Consider the following 19,980-nt stretch of genomic DNA (forward strand, 5'->3'; position numbering starts at 1 on the left):
AAACCCTGTTTTCCCCTTGTTTTTATATCTAGTGGGGGTGCCTTGATTTCATCATTTCAGATTATTATGGGTTAAGTTTCCCTTCATCATTATTTAATACAAATTTAATCATATGATTTACATAATTCATAAGTGTATCATACACATGGATAATGATAACCAATATGCTAAAAAGTAATGGATGAAGAATTAATTGATAAGATTTAATCTGCTTTTAAGTTACAACTGTACATGAAGATGCATATATCTAATTGAAGTTTAACTCAAACGTTTAAAGTCATCTATCATCTTGTCAGGATGGCCGAGTGGTCTAAGGCGCCAGACTCAAGTTCTGGTCCTCGTGAGAGGGCGTGGGTTCAAATCCCACTTCTGACATCATGCCTTTAATTTTTTAAAGCCCACTTTTACAGAAGCCCAAACTGAGACAATCCAATAAACAAAAGCCCAAAGTTTGACCCAAATGTTCCAAAGCAAAGCCCAGCGGAAATCTTCATTTTCTGGTCTTCTCGCTTACGTTTGCTCCAGTAAATTTCAACCGACAACAGCCGTGTTTTTCTGGAACGAAAGATTTCAGTCTCAAATATGGCAACCAGCGCCAGAGAAAGTCGGCGTAGGAAAATCCTCGAAAGAGGATCTGATCGTTTGGCTTTTATTACGGGTCAGCTCCAAAACCTGCCTACTCCTCCTCCTCACTCTCATGAACAACTCCACGCCAACCCTCCTCCGCCGCAAGATCCACCTACTGATTTTTCGACTCAACCCGCCGGTACCCTTTTTCCCCCTCCCTCCATTCTCGTTTTTGTGTATCTTGAACTCAAGGGTCGTTTCCGTTTATTACGTATTGTTAATTGGATGAGTCCGTTGAGGATCTAGGTTTAGTTGAATCTTAGCAATGGAAATTTGGATTTACAATAGTAGTTAAATTTTGCATTTGGTAAAGCTTTGGACTTGCTTCTCATAAGCCCCCATCAAATGTCCTCCATTGATGTCATCAAGTTACTAGAATACTGAAGGACGGTCTGAAACGAAATTAATAAAAATGGTTTTCTTGATGGATTCCATGTTCTTGTGATTGATTACTTGTGGGGTTTTTTTTGGCATGCAGTTTCTCCTGATGTCGACGATGAAGCCTCCGGTCCTTTGTCGCTCAAACATCACCCTGTTTCTGATGCTGATCAGGGTCAGACCAGTGCTTATAATGGTGGAATTGATGAAGGATCAGCATCCAGCGGACGGGATAGAAGCATTGAGCCTTCAAATGGTTCTGCTTTTGATACAAGTGGTGAACCGAATTCATTTCTGGTTTCATCAAATGATCGAAGTTCACCAATTTCCACGTCAGGGACAGTACAGGGTTCAGAAACATCTGCTCGGAAACATAACTTCTTCACCCCTAAACAAATAAGTTCTGCCATTGATGCATCTGAGAAAGCACGCCTTTTATGTTCAGTAATTGTGGGTGTTTTAGTTGTATTGTTGCATTTGGGGTTTCCTCTTCCAGGAAACAAGTTCTTAGGGAGCATTCTTAACTTTAGGCCACTTTACTTGGTTTTGTTGACCAATGTAACATTGGTGATGGGGCGGCTTCTTTACGGTGATCATGGAAGTTCACAGAGAACCATTGGAGAAGAGCACAAAGCCACTTCCACAGATGACTATAATTGGGCTGAGCAATTAAGCAAGACTTTGGATGTAGGATTGGTAGCAAAAAAGGTGGTTGATGCAGTGTTCATGGATTGTAGTGTATATGCAATAATTGTCATATGTGGCCTCTCCTTCACATAGCATATATTTGTTTTGATAATTTTTTGATGTGTTAGGGATTATGATGTATCTTTTTAGGCACCCCTGCTGAACTTTTCAAGTTGAATGGATCAAGAATGGTATTCTTTGGGTTACTTGCAAGTTATACTTTTGAATATGTGGCCTCTCCTTCACATAGCATATATTTGTTTTGATTTTTTTTTGATGTGTTAGGGATTATGATGTATCTTTTTAGGCACCCCTGCTGAACTTTTCAAGTTGAATGGATCAAGAATGGTATTCTTTGGGTTACTTGCAAGTTATACTTTTGTATTTCAAAACTATCTTCAATGAAGTATTGGGTTGCATTTTATTATTCTCAGATTGCATTACTGCAAATTATGGTATGAATCTAAACTAAACATACTTTGTTCGTGTTTAATAAACGAGTTTCAAAAACATGTTTTTGTTTATTTAACGTTGATAAACGAATAGGAATAAAAATCCAATTGCTCATAAAGTTTTCATCCAAACTCTCTATTCATATGCAATTTTACTTATAATTCATATTGGTTTGATGCAATGAAAATTACTCGCTTAGGTCCCAAATTCATGCAAATGAAGGTGTATCATGGAGGTTTTCTTCGTTTTAGGTGAAAATTAAATATTACATTAATCTCTCAAATCTTTTAACATAGTCCAACTTGACTAAATCTCGATTGGATTGTGGAGGTTGATCAAACCATTGAATATCTGTTGAATATCTGTGAAATTTGTCGCCATAAACTTAGTCATATGACCAATAACTGTATTCTGTGATCTCGAAATGTGACTGATAAGAACTTCCAATTACGACTTAACAGACTATGAATAAGAGGTTTTTACTTTTTTTTTTTCCGTAAAGGGGCAGAATGGGATGCTTCTACCTACATATTAAACATACCCAGAGAATGAAGAGTTACTCGAAGAACATGCTTTTATTACAAAAACCAACACTTCGTCTCCAAGAATTCACTCTTCGAAATATGGGCATAGGTTTCCCTCATAGCTCTCTTAATTATGCTATATGGTTACATATGTTTTTCGCTGAATAAAACTCTTAAACTGAGACGCAGTTTTGCAAGATAATCAATGATTCGGTTGTTGTTTCCGATTTGGAGTGGCAGGCAGAGATTAGCCAATCTCTTAAGATATTGCTCAAAAAACTCGTTGCTTGATCAAGGGATTCAGGTTCATGCAGCTAGTTTGAGGATGGGATTTGATTTTGACTTGATGTTGAGCAATGATCTTATAGATATGTATTCAAAATGTGGTGTAATGGACACTGCTTCTCTTGTGTTCGACAGAATGACTGAGAGAAATGTGGTTTCTTGGACGGCGCTCATGTGTGGCCATTTACAAAATGGTAATGCCAAAGCAACATTATCACTCTTCTTTCAGATGGCATTTTCATGTTTGAAACCAAATGAGTACACTTTTTCCACGAATTTCAAAGCTTGTGGGATTTTGAATGTTCCTGAGATTGGAATGAAGATTCATGGTAGGTGTGTATTAACTGGCTTTGAAACTATCCCTGTGGTGGGAAATTCAATAGTTGATATGTATTCAAAATGTGGAAGAATCAACGAAGCAGTAATGATGTTTAATGTTTTGCCAGTTAAGAATCTAATAAGTTGGAACACAATGCTAGCAGGTTATACACTTGCAGGCCAAGGTGAAAAAGCTTTACTTTGGTTCCATAGAATGCTAGAAAATGGAGAGATACCTGATGAATATACATTAACAACCGTGTTGAAAGCATGTAGTCGTCTTGGGAAGATTAGGGAAGGATCAATGATTCATGGTTTTTTGATCACTAGTGGGTTTCCATGTTCTGGAAAAGCAGCCATTGCAGGTTCTCTTATTGATTTGTATGTGAAATGCGGGAACTTGGCTGGGGCTCAAAGGGTGTTTAATCAGATTGGAGAGAAGAATGTAATATCTTGGAGTGCATTAATTCTGGGGTATGCTCAAGAAGGGAATTTGGCAGAAGCCATTGAGTTGTTTAAGCAGCTTCAAAACAACAGCAAGCAAGTGGATGGCTTCGTTCTATCAAGTATGATGGGTGTATTTGCTGATTTTGCACTTGTGGAGCAAGGCAAGCAAATGCATGCGTATGCTGTTAAGGTTCCTTCTGGTTCTGAGATATCAGTGTCCAATTCAATCGTTGATATGTATCTGAAGTGTGGACTTCTAGATGAGGCCGAAAGACTTTTCAACGAAATGCCAGCAAGAAATGTGGTTTCTTGGACAGTAATGATCACCGGGTATGGAAAACATGGCATTGGCAAAGAGGCAATTCGTTTATTTGACCAAATGCAGTCGAATAATATCGAGCCTGATGGGGTGACTTATTTGGCTACACTATCAGCATGTAGTCATTCAGGACTCACCAAGGAAGGTGAAGAATATTTCTCACAGTTATGTCGTAATCGATGGGTTAAACCTGGGATCGAGCATTATGCTTGCATGGTTGATCTTCTTGGTAGAGATGGACGCTTGAAAGAAGCCAAAGACCTGATAGAGAACATGCCATTAAAGCCAAATGTAGGGATATGGCAAACGCTGCTGAGTGCATGTAGGGTGCATGGGAACTTGCAACTTGGGAAAGAAGTAGGCCAAAATCTTTTGACATTGGATGGCGAAAACCCTGTCAACTATGTGATGATTTCAAACATTTACGCCGAGGCTGGATACTGGAAGGAGTACGAGCAAGTAAGAGAAATGGCAAAAGCAAAGGGGTTAAGGAAAGAGGCAGGGCGTAGTTGGGTGGAGATTGACAAGGTGGTCCACTTTTTCTACGGCGGAGACGATACTCACCCAATGATAGACAAGATTCATCGAGTGTTGAAGGAGATGGAGAGAAGGATGAAAGAAAGAATGGGTTATGTTCATGGGGTGAAATTTGCATTGCGGGATATAGACGAAGAGTCGAAGGTGGAGAGCTTGAGGGTTCACAGTGAGAAGCTGGCAATCGGATTGGCACTTTGCCATGGAGGGTGGGATGAAGCAAGAGTGATAAGGGTGTTCAAGAACTTGAGAATTTGTGGGGATTGTCATGATTTCATAAAATGCTTGTCGAAGATTGTGAAGGTTGTTTTCGTGGTGAGAGATGCTAACAGGTTTCATCAGTTCAAGGATGGCCTTTGTTCTTGCAGAGATTATTGGTAAGGTGCTAATGCTGTTTTGGCTTACCTATTCTTGCGCACAGAATGAAATAAAGATGGACCATACGCGATGATATTTTAACCTGATTAGACAGGTTATATTGGAAACTGATCGAGATATCGGTTCGAAAAATTACTTTAAACCAGTTAAATTGGAAATCTGTATGAGACATGCTGAATTGAATTTATTTATTTTATTTATTTTTAATTTTTAATAATTTTTAATTGAATTGGTTAAATCAGCAAACTGATGATCTAGCTTGTTCAACCATTGATCTAGTTCTAAAAATAATGTTATTAGAGTTATATTTTGATGGGATGGTGAGATAAAAAATAATGGTGATGGAAAAATTAAATATTGTAGTAGTGAAATTAAAATAGCTATGAAATTGTATATGTGATAGTAAAATTAAAATAAAAATATTAAATTATTTTATTAATAAAGTTTTAATTAAAATTAAATTAAAATTTATATTTAATTAAGTTATATATTGACTGTTAAATTCATTAAATTATTTTGTGTAAAATCAATTACTCATTATTATTTAGAAAATTCTAATGGAAACAAAATTGTTGAAAGTATATAAGCATTTCAAACAAAAGAAGAGAAAATAAATATAAAATATAATTATCATGGATAAATTTGAGAGGTGAATAATGTCATCCATCATTCCCACTCTCATAATTCACTCAAATCTTTTTAATAATTTTATTATAGGTTTTTTATTTTTTATACAATATTTAGAATTATTTATAACTTCTCTTCAACTTATCAATAAAAGAATAATGCACTTCAATATATTCAATCCATATTCTCTTACATTAACAATGATACTCATGCAAACTAGAACTCAATCCGTAACCCATTAATTTGAAAGGGACAAAAATTTTAATCTCCATTTAAATAGACCTTTGTGATAGTTTTCAAGGTTATAATTACAAAAACCTATTTTGATAAACAATATCGAAATATTCTTATCTTGAAAATAAAAAATGTTTTAAAAAATGTGCAATAATAAAATAAAAAAAAGTCTACTATAGCTTGATTGACTTTTAAAGCAATAATTCTTTTTGAGATAATTTAAAGCAATAATTTGATGGTTGAAGGGGATAATCATGATAGCTGGCTTGGCGGTGCCAATTTCACATAGTTTTGAACTTCAACTGCTTCTTCTTCATCTTCTTACTTCTCTTGGCTATTTTCATTTTCCTTCAGCCAAAGGAACTTTGAGACAGTGGAACTTGACTTAAAACATACTTAGCTATTTGAGAGTGACTGACTACATTCATTAAAATATGAGCAAAACAAGCAGTAAATACTGCAAGATTCTCTATGCTTTTTATTCAATGTGACTTCCACTAGCGAAAACCTGTTAAAAAAACAAAAAGGAAGCTCAAAAGCATCTTCATTTGCTTGTGAATAAAGCAAAGAGCGAACCAAAGTTGCAACATCCCATGCTTTTCTTTGTCTTGGGTTGTGATCTTCAAAAAGACCCAGAAAACACATCCAAACAATTCTTTGAAACATAAATATTTCTGGGTTTAACAAGTTTGCTTGAGTTTTTTTTCACCATTAAGTCCAACCAGTTAACATGAACTACATACAAATGGCAATGCAGAGAAAAAATAGCTCAAAAAAGAGGAGAAAATGGTATGCAAAAAGCCTGAGTTTGGATTCTTATAAAAGATATATTAAACATGGTAACACTTTCCCATTTCAAGTTCTTAATTACATGAATGCAAACAACTCATAATTTGGCTCTCGAGATCCTCGACGGATCGGCAAACCGAGCTGAAAAAGATCGAGAAAGATTATCAGGCTCCGCCCATCCCGTTCCTTGATCAAAATTTTGGGAGTAAGCATCTGGTTCATAAGAAGCTTGGAATGTACCACCAGAACTGAACAGTTTCTTCCTTTCTCTTCTGAGTTTCCTCCAAAAGTTTGTCCACTTCGGTTTAGAACGATCATCTTTGATGCCACGCTGCGTGTAGCTCCGGCCTAATGTGATGGTTTCTCTGCCGGAGCTCTGTCTGTGCCACATTTTGATTTCCATGGCTAGAAATGGTGAATAATAGGATGAGGTTTATATAAATGCATGTAACGTGATTAACCCTATCTTACATACATATATATATATAAGAGAAAGAGAAAAGTTATTGCTCAAGTCAGCATTAAGCATGTATGAAGTCAAATAGCTTGGCTGCATATACGGCTTGGCTATCAATATTTTGTATGAAAAATAAAAGGGTATGCTCTATGACCAACTCAACAACTCATTCCAATGGGTCAATAAAACATAAATCATAGTAAGAATATTTTTTTTCACCTAAAACGTTTGTTGAAATTGATATCATAATAATAATAATAAAGGAACAGGAATCTCAAAATAATAAAGGTAAATTATATAAATAGTCATTTAATTATTAAAATTTTTCATTTTAGGTACTCAAATTAAAAATTTTCAATTTAGATACTCACGTTACCTAATTCGGTCATTTGATCACTTCCATTAAAATTACAAACAATAAGATGATGTGGTAATTAAAAATCAGTATAATAACAAATTTACCCTCAATATTTATATATCATATCAATTTAATCATAATTTCAAAAATTGACTCTCTAAAATTACAAATAGTCTCAGTTTGACCCTAATTCTAAAAAATTCAAAGAAATATATAAAAATACATAAATATTTTCAAAAAAATATAATAAATTTAAATTTTACATTAATATTAATATTACATAAAATAAAAAGCCCTTCCTCACCCCTGTCCCTCTCCCTCTTCCCCATCTAGGGGTGATATCGGTTTGGTTCAGTTGGGTTTTTTAAATTTTTTGAACTATCCATCATAATTCAATCCGGCTCGGTTTAGTTCTTGATTTGTCATATTAATTTTTTGTTTTGTTTTTAGAAGACTTATTTTGATAAAAAATGAGTTTTGTTTTATGACTTTTGAATATTATTTGATAAAATTTCAAGGTTTTTTCATAACTATATACTTCTAAAAACAATAATTTTTCAAGAACTTTTACATCATTTTCACTATTTCAAATATAAAATATTTTTATATCATAAAAATTAAAATTAATTATATATTAAATAAATAAAAGAATTTGATTCGATTTTGAGTAACTACAATTTTTGAAGTTACATTTCATAAATTGTCTAAATACCTCAATTCAAATCGACTTTCGATTTAATAGGATTTTTTTCTCAACGCTACCCCAATATCTCTCCCAACCCCTTTCCTAAATAAACCAACAAGGTTGTAAATAAATGAAAATTTTCAGTTTTGATTCGATTTGGACTTTGTGAATCATTAATAAAAATATTAATATTAATATAAAATTTAAATTTATTAATATATTTTAAAAAATATTTATGGATTTTATATATTTCTTTAAACTTTTTAGAATTAGTATCAAATTTAAAATATTTGTAAATTTTGAAGGTCAAATTTTAAAAATTTGACTAAATTGATGTAATATGTAAAAGTTGAGAGTTAAATTTATTATTATACTAATTTTTAATTGCCACATCAGCTTTCCATTTGTGATTTTAACAGATTAATGACCAAAATGACAAAACTATATAATATATTTGCTTAAATTGCAAATTTTTATTTTGAGCTTATAAAATAAAAACTTTTTATAGTTGAGGACTATCAGTATAGTTTACCTAGATAATAAAGACATAATATCAAATTTAGCTCTTAATGTTTATATCTTGTCAATTTAGCCCTTATTATTACTTTTTTTAAATTAAATTTGACCATCAACTTTTGAAAAAAATTGAAATGATTTTTTGACAAAATATTAATTAAAATGTTAAAATTTTAAATGTGTCAATTTGTATGACAATGTATGAGTACTTAATGTTTTTCTTTTTATGAGTTTTTTAATATTTTTGAATTTTAATTTTTAATTTTATAAATTTTAAATTATCTGTTGATGTGATATATAGACAAATAATATCATATTAGTATGAAGTAAACATAAACAATCATATAATGTCATACTAACAACATTAAAATTAATATTTTAATTAACATTTTAATAAAAATATTTAAATTCTAAAAATAATTTAAGAATTAAACTTATCATTATCCCAATAATAAACAAATGAAAATGGATAAATTAGTAGAAAAGAAGTTAGGCTAAGCTCCTCCAGCCAGCCAAACAAGTACTCTAACTAGAAAGAGGGCCCCACATTTTCCAGCTTTAACGTGTCCGCCGAAAGTCTTACTTTGTTGCGTGACTGTTACATTTATTAGATTATATATATTAAAATGGATGTAAAATGGATGTTATGATTACTGAAGTGATCAAGTTTTGTTTCCGTACTCTTTATTAATTCCGAAAGAATAATCAATTGAATGATAGTTTGTATTATTTTTTATTTATGAGTTAGGAAAAGATTATAGATAATTGTAGATATTATATTAAAAAGAATAGATATGACTAAAATTTATAATAAAATTATTTAAAAAAAAAAACTCCCAAAATAACAATTTCTACATGTGACTAAAGGCACGTATTAGACTATCCTCGAAGCTAGAGGATAGAATTCTAAAAGTAGGATGACATTTAATTCCTAGATTGTGTCATGATTTGTTCAATCCTTTCTTTATTGCAAATTTGCATTGTATATTCTCACTTCGGTAGCTATGAGAAATTAAAGCTGCCTTCCAAGTCAAGGTGGTCACATTCTATTTATAAAGAAAACCTTGAAAAATGGACTTACTACATTGATTGTGTATGTACATCATGTCATTGGTAACAGGTGATGATCATGAAGAAATAGCTGCTTTGAAAGCTAAAGCCTGCAAAAGAAATTGAAATCAAAGACTTGCTTGAGATATTTTTTGGGGTTTGAGGTAGCTGGGCGATAGCATTTCACAATAGAAACATATTCAAGCAGTGGATGAAAGAGAATATCAGAGAATGATAGGGAAATATATTCTAATTAGTGTTGTGAGTCAATTCATACATGATCCTACAAAAATCCCATCTTCAAGTTGTATTAAGAACACTAATATACTTTAAGGGTAAATTGCCTTCTATTATCTTTAAAACTAGAAGCCAATACAGATGCAGACTGGGCAAGTTCCAAAACAGACAGAAGAGGCAAAGATCAACTACTAGGTATCGTACCATCCTGGGAAAGAATTGAATCACTTCGAGAAGCATTGAAGGTCTGATGCTACTGTATTGGTGTCAAGGCTGCAATAACTAAAGCTAACAATCCTTTTCAACATTATAGGACCAAGCTCACAATCTTTAATGCACATTAGAACTCCATGTTGCAAGGGATAAACAAAAGGAAAGGAAAGAAGGAGATAACTCCAGAACACCAATTTCAAAATCAGGTCTACTAATAACTTCCAATGCTTTGTCATCAGTTTTGATGATATCATTTGAAGGCCATGAAGAAGACTCGTTTGGCAACTTGCAAGTAGGTTTTGTGAGTTCGTCATCCCCCAACTTCAGCTTCGTGGAAGAGTTTGATGTCCCATTAGTATTTGTAGCACATCTGGGTTCGTCTTCAGAAGCAATGATATTTGGTATAAGCACATCAATCTTGTTCTTGCAATCAGAGACTTTCCCAAAACTATCTAGCTTTGCTTTCTTATATGGCCTCTCATCTAACTCTCCCAAATCCTCAATGGACTTTAATTTCTCATCAACTTTCAACTCTTTGTTTTCTTCAGCTTTAAGGCTTGAAGCAGATTTGTAGTTAAAGACATTCTCTTGTCTATCATCAGTAGCAAAGGTTTCTTCAACAAGGGGTTTCTGTTCCCCTTGTCTATCTTCAAAATTTTGAGTCTCAAACGAGTTCAACTTATTAGACAAAATCACCTTTTTATTTACTGTCATTGCAGTCTCACTAGTATGTTTATCATCCACATCAGTGTTATGACTAGAAGAGGGCTTTAGAGAACCCATTCGGTTAAAAATAAATTTAACTGCAACAATTCCAGAAACAAATATCAACAATTTATACAACCAGCACAGAACAGGAAATCACAATGAAGTAACATTAAATGATAAAAGAATAAATAGTAATACCATCAATTCCAGCAATTTTTTCATCCATTTCATCCACAATAATGCAGCGCTTAACATTGAACGTACGACAAAATACAAAGTCAGCCTTTTGGAGCTCTTGATCTGAGGGTTGTGGATTTCTGCTATCCTTTGAAATGCAAACTACATTGCATTTTCCTACAATTGCTTCCTGAATTAAAGTAGAGAAATTAGTAGCTAGTCAGATAAATGTCTGCTAAACACTTAAATAGAACACATATCTGAATGCTACATGCTTAAAAACAGGTATCAAAATGATTGGCAAAATTACATTTTAAAACTGAGTGCCTGCAAAACTTAAATACAAACCCCTTTTAGCAAGATAGTTATCCTCAAGGCCGAAGTGAATTGGACACAAATTACCATTTTCAAGAATAAGTAACAAGATTTGTAAACCAAATTTCTGTACATGAGACCACTATGAATCCAACATATATGTCCAAACTCGAAAGTGTTAGGAGAGATGAAAACACTTAGACCATTGAAACTTGTGATCTACCCACTTCATGCAAGAAATTTAACAGGATGTAAACAGAGTAGCTAAAAGAAGATATTAGCACTATGAATGGAAAGCTCTTGAACTTATCCTCTTCAAAGTCTTTCCCTATAGTAAAAAGCACAAAATAAAATTAATAAACTCGATAGCTACCAAAACTCAAACACTGGACTGTAAATACCACAAGTAACTACAAATATAAACTACAATTGTCGAATTTCAGATAATAAAAGAAATATGGAGTACTGAAACAAGTTATGGAATTCCAATTACCAAAGGATTAATGTTAAATAGGCCAACTCCGTCACCAGATGCCAAGAACACTTCATTAGGATGATTCAATTCAACTTTAAGATATTTTGATATCTCATTAGGTTGGAAAAACCATAAAATCTTCACTTTCTTGGATTTATCGGGATTTTCCCATATTTTTATAAGTTTCCCTAGAAAAGGTAAAGTTTGGCCTTCTTTGTGAAGATAAACATTGTCAAAAAGAGTGTAATAGAGGCCATCATAAGTGAATGATTCATAAAACTGAACATCTCTATTTCTCGCACCAATTCCTCTCTTTTTACCCCACTTAAATTCAATGTTCTCAACTTCTGCCATACTTGAATAGCACAACCTGAAACCAAGAAAAATAACGGAATGATTCAAGATGCAAATACATCATATTAATTCTTAGGGAATATTCACATGTTTTGTTGAAGATAAAATCTACCCCAATTTATCAAATAGGACAAGATATATGATGAGAAATTAAACATAAATAAACTTTGATTTACAGGAACCATCAAAGTATTTTAAAGGAACTACATTCCAAGGGACACCAAAAGCAGCAATAAACCCTAATTCTTTTTTCTTCCATAAGAAGCAATGCCGCCAATAATGGCTACTCAAATCTTCAAATAAAGATGGCGGGAATTTAACTTACGATTTGTGAAGAGGCAAGAGACTGGAAGCGTATGCTTAGCTCTTATATATAAAATAATAAAGAAAACATATAATAATAAAATAGAGAAGAGCAGCCTTAAATCTTCCTCCTTCATCACCCTTTTGTTATCTCTGCTCCGACTTTAATCTTCCTCGTTGCACAATAACCGGGCGTCTTAAATTATAATTATTAGGTTTAAATTTTTCAGAAGTCCCTATGCATTTCTGAAATTTAAAATTTAGTCCTTCTAGTTCCTGCCTTTTTTATATTTAAAAATATCGGTCCCTCAATTTTTCTATTAAATTTGTTGATGTGGTAATTATAAAAGATAAAATAATTATTTTAGCCCTTAATATTTATAATTTTTATTAATTTGGTCATTACTCTTTAAAAATACATAAAATGAAAATTTATAATTTTAAAATTAAAATTTTAAAAGTTCATAAAAACTTTTAATATTTAATATTTTTATTTTTTATAATTTAAAAATAATTTATGATTTTATTGAAAAAATAAACAAATTTGAAGTGAAAAACTTGAAAAAAGAAGAAAGAGGTTAAAATATGTAATAAGTCTATATACGCTTCACAATGTTAAAATTTAATTTTTATACTTTTATTTCTTAGAATTTAGTCCTTCTAATTTTTAAATTTTGAGATCCGTGTTCAATTATTAACATTAATAAATTTAATTTGTTAAATTTAAGTTCATTACAATATTATTTTTAATTACATGACTATCAATTAAGTTTTTTTTAATTTCAAAATGTCAAATCAGCAAATGTAACAAAATATTGACTATGTTAACAATTCGGTTTGAATTTTGAAATCTAAAAAGTAGAGAGACTAAACTCTTAAAAAAATATAGGGACTAAATGACAACGATTTGTCCATGTTCATTCTCTATGTATAATGATTTTATAATTTTTTCTAAATTTATTTATCTTTTAAAAAATTAAATTTTTATTAAAGCTTGCCACATGTAAGGATATCAGGTTGCCACGTGTCATCATATTATTAGTTGATAGTATCACATTATCGAATTCTAAGACGACGTTATTCTAGAAGTACCAAAGTATGTGGCAGAATCCAAGTTTAAAAACTTCTCATCTATTTATTATTTATCTCATATTAATTTAATTAATTAGAGAAATAATAATATATTTATTTATTATTTATCGCAATATTTAAATTAATTAAGAGATAAGTAATAATTATGACATAGTATGTGATGTCATCATTTTTACGCACAATAATTTTAATTTGACCATGGTAATTTTGGCTTGACACGTGATGTTTTGTAATTAGTTCAAAATTTTCTTTAGCGGCTACATATATAACTCTCTGTATGTATTTTAACAAACTAACTCTCTGTATGTATTTTAACAAACTAACTATTTAATTTATCAACATAGTTATACTTGTCATGCTCATGCACATAAAGTTTCAAATCAATTTGATATATTTTCATATCGTTAAGAATATTATTTTTATTAATATATATATTTGAAGGTTGAAATTTTTTATATTAAACAAATTGTCGACATTTTAATTTATTCAAAACTTGACATGAACGATCTATGTAAATAAAACATGAAATTTCACAATCAAATTATTAAAATATTAATTGTATAAAGAATTACAAATGTGTGTAATACTGTTTTTGTTTTACATTACTGTAAGTGATCCTCTTTAACATAATGTAATAATATTATATAATTATTACCATAACTATAATGCATATATAGCTATTAATATATTATAAGATATAGATAAATTATATAAATTAGATTTTGAGTTGGGTTTTAACTTTACAATTTGTATTTGAGTATTGGGTTTGATTTCTTTTTATTTTGGACTTGAGATTTGGGATATAAGTAATTTATTTTGGGTTTGGATACTAATGAGTATGTTATTTGGGTTTGGACTCTGAATAATATATTTAGATTTTGGGATAAATATTTTATTTTTAAAGCTTGAAATAAATACTATAAAATATGAGTATTAAATTTATAAATTTAATAAAAAAGATAAAATTATTCAATTATCAATATAGTAATATAATAAACAATAAAAGCTATTTTCATCAATTAAAATTTTTTCAAACCTGCACTTTTTATATATATTATTATAATAATTCAAATATACAAAATTTATTCATATAATATGGTATATATTTATAAAATAAAATAAATAATTATTTGAATCCGTCAAAGTCCGCTCAACTTGAACTAATCTGAATAAAAAACAGTCTGCCCAAAAAAGTTCATGCCTAAAATAATTTGAATATGAAGAAAATCCAATCTGTTTAGTAGTTATATTTTTTTTGAGTAATTTTATAATTATATTTGCTCTTTTTGACACAATATTTAAAATTATTTATAATATCTTCTCAATCTATAAATAGGAAGATAATACGTTTCAACGTACTCAAACTATATCCTCCTATATTAATAATAATATCCATACTAATCGAATTAAAAACTCAATCGATAACTGACAAAAGAAAGGGGGAAAAAAAAATAATTGTAAGGTAAAGAAAAGGTTCATGAACTAAAATCGGATGGCAAATGATAATATATAGTAAATGGAAAAGGGCATCTCCCAACTCCCAATTTTTGAAACGATGACGAGAAAAGGAAACTTTTTAGAGTTATATATTACCAAAGATAAATTAATGATTAGATGTGATTTTTTTTATTGTTCAACCATTGTCTCATATATATACATTGCTAAGGTTCCATAATATACTTATATTATCTTTGAGCTAACAATTATTTGGATAGTGAATTTTGGTTAAATTTTGATATTAGTCCTATATATTTTTTGTAATTTCTAAATTTTAAAATTTTAATATTGACTAAAATAATAACAGTTAAATTCATTTGATTAAATTCAACTGTTAGTCATGTACCATGCATATAATTACAGATTTAGTTTATATTCGTAATTGGGTCATTCTAAATTCTTATACTTTTAAATTTTAAAATTTTAGTCTTGACACAAATTACAATTCTTAATCAATTAATTAAATATTTAGTGAGTAATATGTGAAAATAATAAGTTGACATGTCATTACACATATGATAATATATTTACTGTAATAAACTTTAAAAATAATATAACTTAATGAATTTAAGAATCATAATTTTATAAAATATAAAAAAATAATAACAGTATATAACCTAAAACTTTTGTACGTGACAAACTAAACTTTAATATCTTATCAAGAAAAGAAAAACTTAAGACTTTAATATGGTATAAAATATATGAGATGTATAGGAAGGAAATGCAAGTTGAGGTAGGGACAAAGTAGACTTTAAATCATGGAGAAAAGCCAAGTTTCCACGACGGTCTAATCAAGCTTTGAGAAGTGATTTAAAAATAAAAACAGAATGAAGGTTTGAAAGAGTGGAAAATATGGCCCACCTCTTGATTCTGTGTCCAATATAGTAATATATTATATGGTTGATATATAGGGAGTGGAAGATCATATTTTACATAAAGTTGAGATTTTTCTTAATTGGAATTGTCTTTATCAAATAGATACATCAAATGTGGCACAATCATTTTTGTTCCAACCCAAAGTGTTCCTTTGTGTTTTGTTTTAAATAATAATAATAAAAGCACATTTTTGAACGTATATATAATATGGAGATTCATGCAATCATTTGAGGTGTGAAGCAACACCTAAAAACATAATTAAAAAATATATTTGAGTGTGGGTATTATTAGTAATATAATAGAATGTGAGTTTAAGTACATTGAAATATATTATCTTTTTAATTATTAGTTGAGGAAGGATTAAGGGTAAATATTTTACTTTTCTAAAATATATTTATAAAATATAAAGAGAATTCATGAATTTAAGAAACAACAGTTAATTTTTCCATTAAAAAATATTAAAAGAAGATATATTTAAACCACTAGCAGAATGCCAACTATTAGAAATAAAATTAGGTACTAGTGATTTTTTAATTAAAATTAAGGTAAATTATATAAACGGTCATTCAATGATTATAATTTTTTATTAAGTCACTCAGTTTTAAAAAATTATAAAATAATCATTTAGTTTTTTTTTTTGTTTAAGTGGTTGATAACTTGGTAACTTGTATTTTTGACAAATTTCTTTTAATACACATAATTTCTATGTCATATAATAATTAAATAACCCAGATCACACCAGAATCCCGCAAATGAGTTTCTACACTTAAAATCAGAATCAAATATCCAATTATCATCACTACCAGAACCCAATTTTTCAGTTCATCAGAAGAAAAAACTCAAATATTAACTCTAAAATGCAAATGAATGAAGATACGAGAAGCATGACGAATCTGAACTAATTTGGGTGGATTTAAATTAAATTTAGTAGATTTGATTGTATGCGTCAAAATAAGACTTTTTTCTACTTTAAACTCCTTCTAATTAAATTTCCCATTTCTTATTGTCGAAAATGAAGAAACTAAATGAAATTTAGAGGACCAAATAGGCTTGAAATCATGCATATACCCAAAATTAGTGTCTGCTGCGAAAAGAAAGGAAGCTGCAAGGGCAGATATAAAAATAATTTGTCAAAAATATAAGTCATCAAGTTAACAGCCACATCAGCCAGCAGTTTTGAACTTTAAAAAAATTTAAAAAGTAAGTTAAATAATTATTTTATAATTTTTAAAGTCAAAATATTTAATAAGAAAATTTTTAATAATCAGGTAACTATTTATGAAGTTTACCTTTATTGTTTTGGAATTGAAATTAAAATTATTATAATATAGCAAAAAGAAGTCTAATTAAATTGATGTTTTTGCAAAGAGATAAATCTTAATACTATACATGACTTTAATATGTAATTTTATACATATATTTTGATTTTGTACAATTTTATACATTAAATTTTGATTTGATTTGAACAAATTCTCATGCATTATTAATATAATTATTGGTATAGCATAATTTTATGTTTATATATTGCATATATATATATATATATATATATATATATATATAATTATATTTATCCAAAATAAGAACAAATTGATTTATTTATTTCTTTAAATGTGCATGATTGAATCAAAATTAAAGTTTCATATATACATTTGAACCACAATCAAATTTTTATGTGTACAATTACACTAAATTAAAGTTCATATATCAAATTGTACATTAAATTAAAAGTTCATGTATCATTTTAAAATTTATCCCTTTTGCAAACTCCATTTAGTACCATTTCAATAGGCTGGGCTATTTGCTAGGTTGGGGTACGCCTGATCCTTACAGGTCGGATCGTAAATAGATATTTTGTGAATTCAGATTGGTCTAATATAACTTAATTTTATATTTAATAATAAAAATATTTGTATTTAAATTAAAAATATTTAGATTTATATTATTTTAAATAATGTAATTGATTTTTGGATCAAACGAATATGAATAAGGCAATTCTTTAAAAAATTGATTGGAATTTTCGACCAACCATGAATACCTCTTTAATTGGTACATACAATTACACTTGATCATGGGTAAGATTGGGTCGGGTTTGAGATTTTAGGCCTATTTTTAAAATTTGCATTTGGCTGAAAAAAGTAAATTTAAAATTTTGTTCAAACCCGACTCATATTAGAAATGTCAAACACGAGCTCGATCTGGTCTGACTATAATATTTTTTTTAGATTATTTTCATATAAAAACAAATTTAAGAATATAATACATCAAATATGTTAAAAATATATATTTCCCAACAAATTAAAAATACATAAAAAGGTATAGACATGTGATTCGGGTCGAGTCGAGCCCGGGCAAAAAAATCTGCTCGAAGCTTGACCCTTTTAAAAGACATGTTATCCAAACTCATTTTTCGGGTTTATATTTTTATTGAAATCTCTATTTTTTAAATAAACTTTCGAACTCAATCAAATAGTATAGTAACAATGTAGGTATGAGCACTACCAATATGAAAGCTACATGTTTATGCTATTTTAGGAAGACGAAATTATAATTCCTTAAGTAAACTATGTGACAGTTATGAAGGAAAAATATTATGTAAAAATGTATTTAATATTAATAGAAATATTTTAGCACCATTTTTTCTTCAATTTGAAAACGGTAGAGTTGGTTTAATATTTGTGGGTGAATAACAATAACAATAAGTTCCAAACTTGAGAACGAAGCATTAAACTTTTTATGTGGACACCACTTTTTATTGATTAAAACACAAAATTAATGCAAAAGTGTAATGCTAGTATTACTTTATTTTTGGTCTTTCCTACCCCACTAATTTTGATGATTAGATTCTAAATTTGGTTTCACTAATATTAAATTGCTAATGAGTAAATAATTACATTTTGCTTTCCGTCTTTAATCTTATCGGATGGAAGGAATTAAATTAGCAAAAATATAGGAAATTTCAAATCAAAGTACATTATTATTATTATTATTATTATAAAAATATTAACTGAATTTGGCATTAAGTCAAACTAATTTAATCACTAATTCTTTAAAACTATGAACTTCTTACAAGTATACTCGTGTATCGTTTTGCTCTCTAAAACATATCTTTCACTCTGCCCACATGACAATGTGCATATTGTTCGTATAATTTGGTGTATGTAGAAAGGTTGACCTTTCAACGGTGGTGATGATCGGAGGGCGTTTGGTTAAGTGCTGAAATCAATTTGACAGTGTAATAGTAGTGTAACTATCATATGGATGAAGATATGGTATAGATAAGTTATTTATAACTAAGTAAATTAAGCACCAATGCTTTGTCTAGAATTAATATTAATAATCAAAATACTATAATTATAACTAAGTAAGAAGTGGATAAGTAAATGTGCACCAATGTAAAAAAATTCAACTATTATCACATCCAAAAAGTTCCATTCTAAAAAGTATAATTACTGAAATAGATGAAAATAAAGTAGAAGAAAGTAAAAGATCATCCAAGAGTGGACAAAAGATTTTCAAAACATTGGTCTAGAGAGAGTGCAAGTAAATCATTACAAAGGGTCACTTCACCATCCCTAATTTTCTATGACTTTCACCTTAGGTCGAAACCTATTGATGATGGAGGAAATAATGTTATCAATCATCTGTCTTTTGAATCATGTAGGACTCATGTTTTCCTTTAGATCAAAGTATATGAGTCATGCATATATAGTTCATCGTTCACTCTTGATTTAGGTATATCACACTATTATCGTCATAAGTGAATAAATTCATAAATGGATCTAGAATTTATTCTATAGAAGCATCAAACTATTGAAGATAACCATAAATAAATCTACTATTTTTCTTGAAAGCTAGAGCCATTAGCATTGATTGTTTTCAAATATCGTAGTTGTCACTAAAAAGGGTTAAGACACAAGATTAAGGCTTAATTTATCTAATTGATAAAGGCAATAGAATTTACTGTCATGTTCAAATCGATCTCTAAAAGATATATCAATGAAGAAATTTGACATAATTATTAAAAAGAAAATGAAATTTTGTTTATATGGCAAGAAAATAATTAG

The 19,980-nt window shown here is 29.7% G+C and overlaps 3 protein-coding genes and 1 non-coding gene across 5 annotated transcripts; 3 read left to right on the top strand and 1 right to left on the bottom strand.

The window, feature by feature from the left end:
- The first annotated feature begins 291 nt into the window (after positions 1 to 291).
- Positions 292 to 375, top strand: TRNAL-CAA (transfer RNA leucine (anticodon CAA)). The gene has a single exon. It is a non-coding gene; the product is annotated as a tRNA-Leu (tRNA).
- A 92-nt stretch (positions 376 to 467) lies between these two features.
- On the top strand, positions 468 to 5,167 carry LOC108455956 (uncharacterized). Its single transcript, XM_017754544.2, has 2 exons — positions 468 to 766; positions 1,106 to 5,167. The coding sequence occupies exons 1-2, from the start codon at positions 583 to 585 to the stop codon at positions 1,783 to 1,785; spliced, it is 864 nt and encodes a 287-aa protein (XP_017610033.1). The 5' UTR covers positions 468 to 582; the 3' UTR covers positions 1,786 to 5,167.
- Positions 2,875 to 4,953, top strand: LOC108455946 (putative pentatricopeptide repeat-containing protein At3g15130). The gene has a single exon (XM_017754534.2). It carries the CDS (start codon positions 2,875 to 2,877, stop codon positions 4,951 to 4,953), a length of 2,079 nt encoding a protein of 692 aa, XP_017610023.1.
- A 4,211-nt stretch (positions 5,168 to 9,378) lies between the features above and the next one.
- Positions 9,379 to 12,623, bottom strand: LOC108485541 (protein ANTI-SILENCING 1-like). 2 transcript variants are annotated; one of them, XR_008286050.1, is made up of 5 exons: positions 12,471 to 12,623; positions 11,810 to 12,161; positions 11,023 to 11,191; positions 10,108 to 10,919; positions 9,379 to 9,776 (listed from the first exon to the last, which is right to left on the bottom strand). XR_008286050.1 is itself a non-coding variant. In XM_017789396.2 (4 exons), exons 2-4 carry the CDS (start codon positions 12,143 to 12,145, stop codon positions 10,234 to 10,236), a joined length of 1,191 nt encoding a protein of 396 aa, XP_017644885.1. In that variant the 5' UTR covers positions 12,146 to 12,161; positions 12,471 to 12,623; the 3' UTR covers positions 9,995 to 10,233. The 2 variants fall into 2 exon arrangements, 1 of the variants encoding a protein (XP_017644885.1); XM_017789396.2 differs by lacking the exon at positions 9,379 to 9,776 and having other exon boundaries at positions 9,995 to 10,919.
- Positions 12,624 to 19,980: the final 7,357 nt, after the last annotated feature.

The sequence above is a fragment of the Gossypium arboreum genome, chromosome 7 (genome assembly GCF_025698485.1).
Source record: "Gossypium arboreum isolate Shixiya-1 chromosome 7, ASM2569848v2, whole genome shotgun sequence".
Taxonomy (NCBI): domain Eukaryota; kingdom Viridiplantae; phylum Streptophyta; class Magnoliopsida; order Malvales; family Malvaceae; genus Gossypium; species Gossypium arboreum.

Excerpts from the sequence above, each read along its gene's own strand:
- LOC108455956 (XM_017754544.2), top strand. The coding sequence starts at position 583 with ATGGCAACCAGCGCCAGAGAAAGTCGGCGTAGGAAAATCCTCGAAAGA. Across the intron at positions 767-1,105 it reads TTTTTCGACTCAACCCGCCG|TTTCTCCTGATGTCGACGAT; the intron begins GTACCCTTTTTC and ends TTTGGCATGCAG.
- LOC108455946 (XM_017754534.2), top strand. The coding sequence starts at position 2,875 with ATGATTCGGTTGTTGTTTCCGATTTGGAGTGGCAGGCAGAGATTAGCC.
- LOC108485541 (XM_017789396.2), bottom strand. The coding sequence starts at position 12,145 with ATGGCAGAAGTTGAGAACATTGAATTTAAGTGGGGTAAAAAGAGAGGA. Across the intron at positions 11,192-11,809 it reads TATTTAACATTAATCCTTTG|GAAGCAATTGTAGGAAAATG; the intron begins GTAATTGGAATT and ends ACTTTAATTCAG. Across the intron at positions 10,920-11,022 it reads AAAAATTGCTGGAATTGATG|TTAAATTTATTTTTAACCGA; the intron begins GTATTACTATTT and ends GAATTGTTGCAG.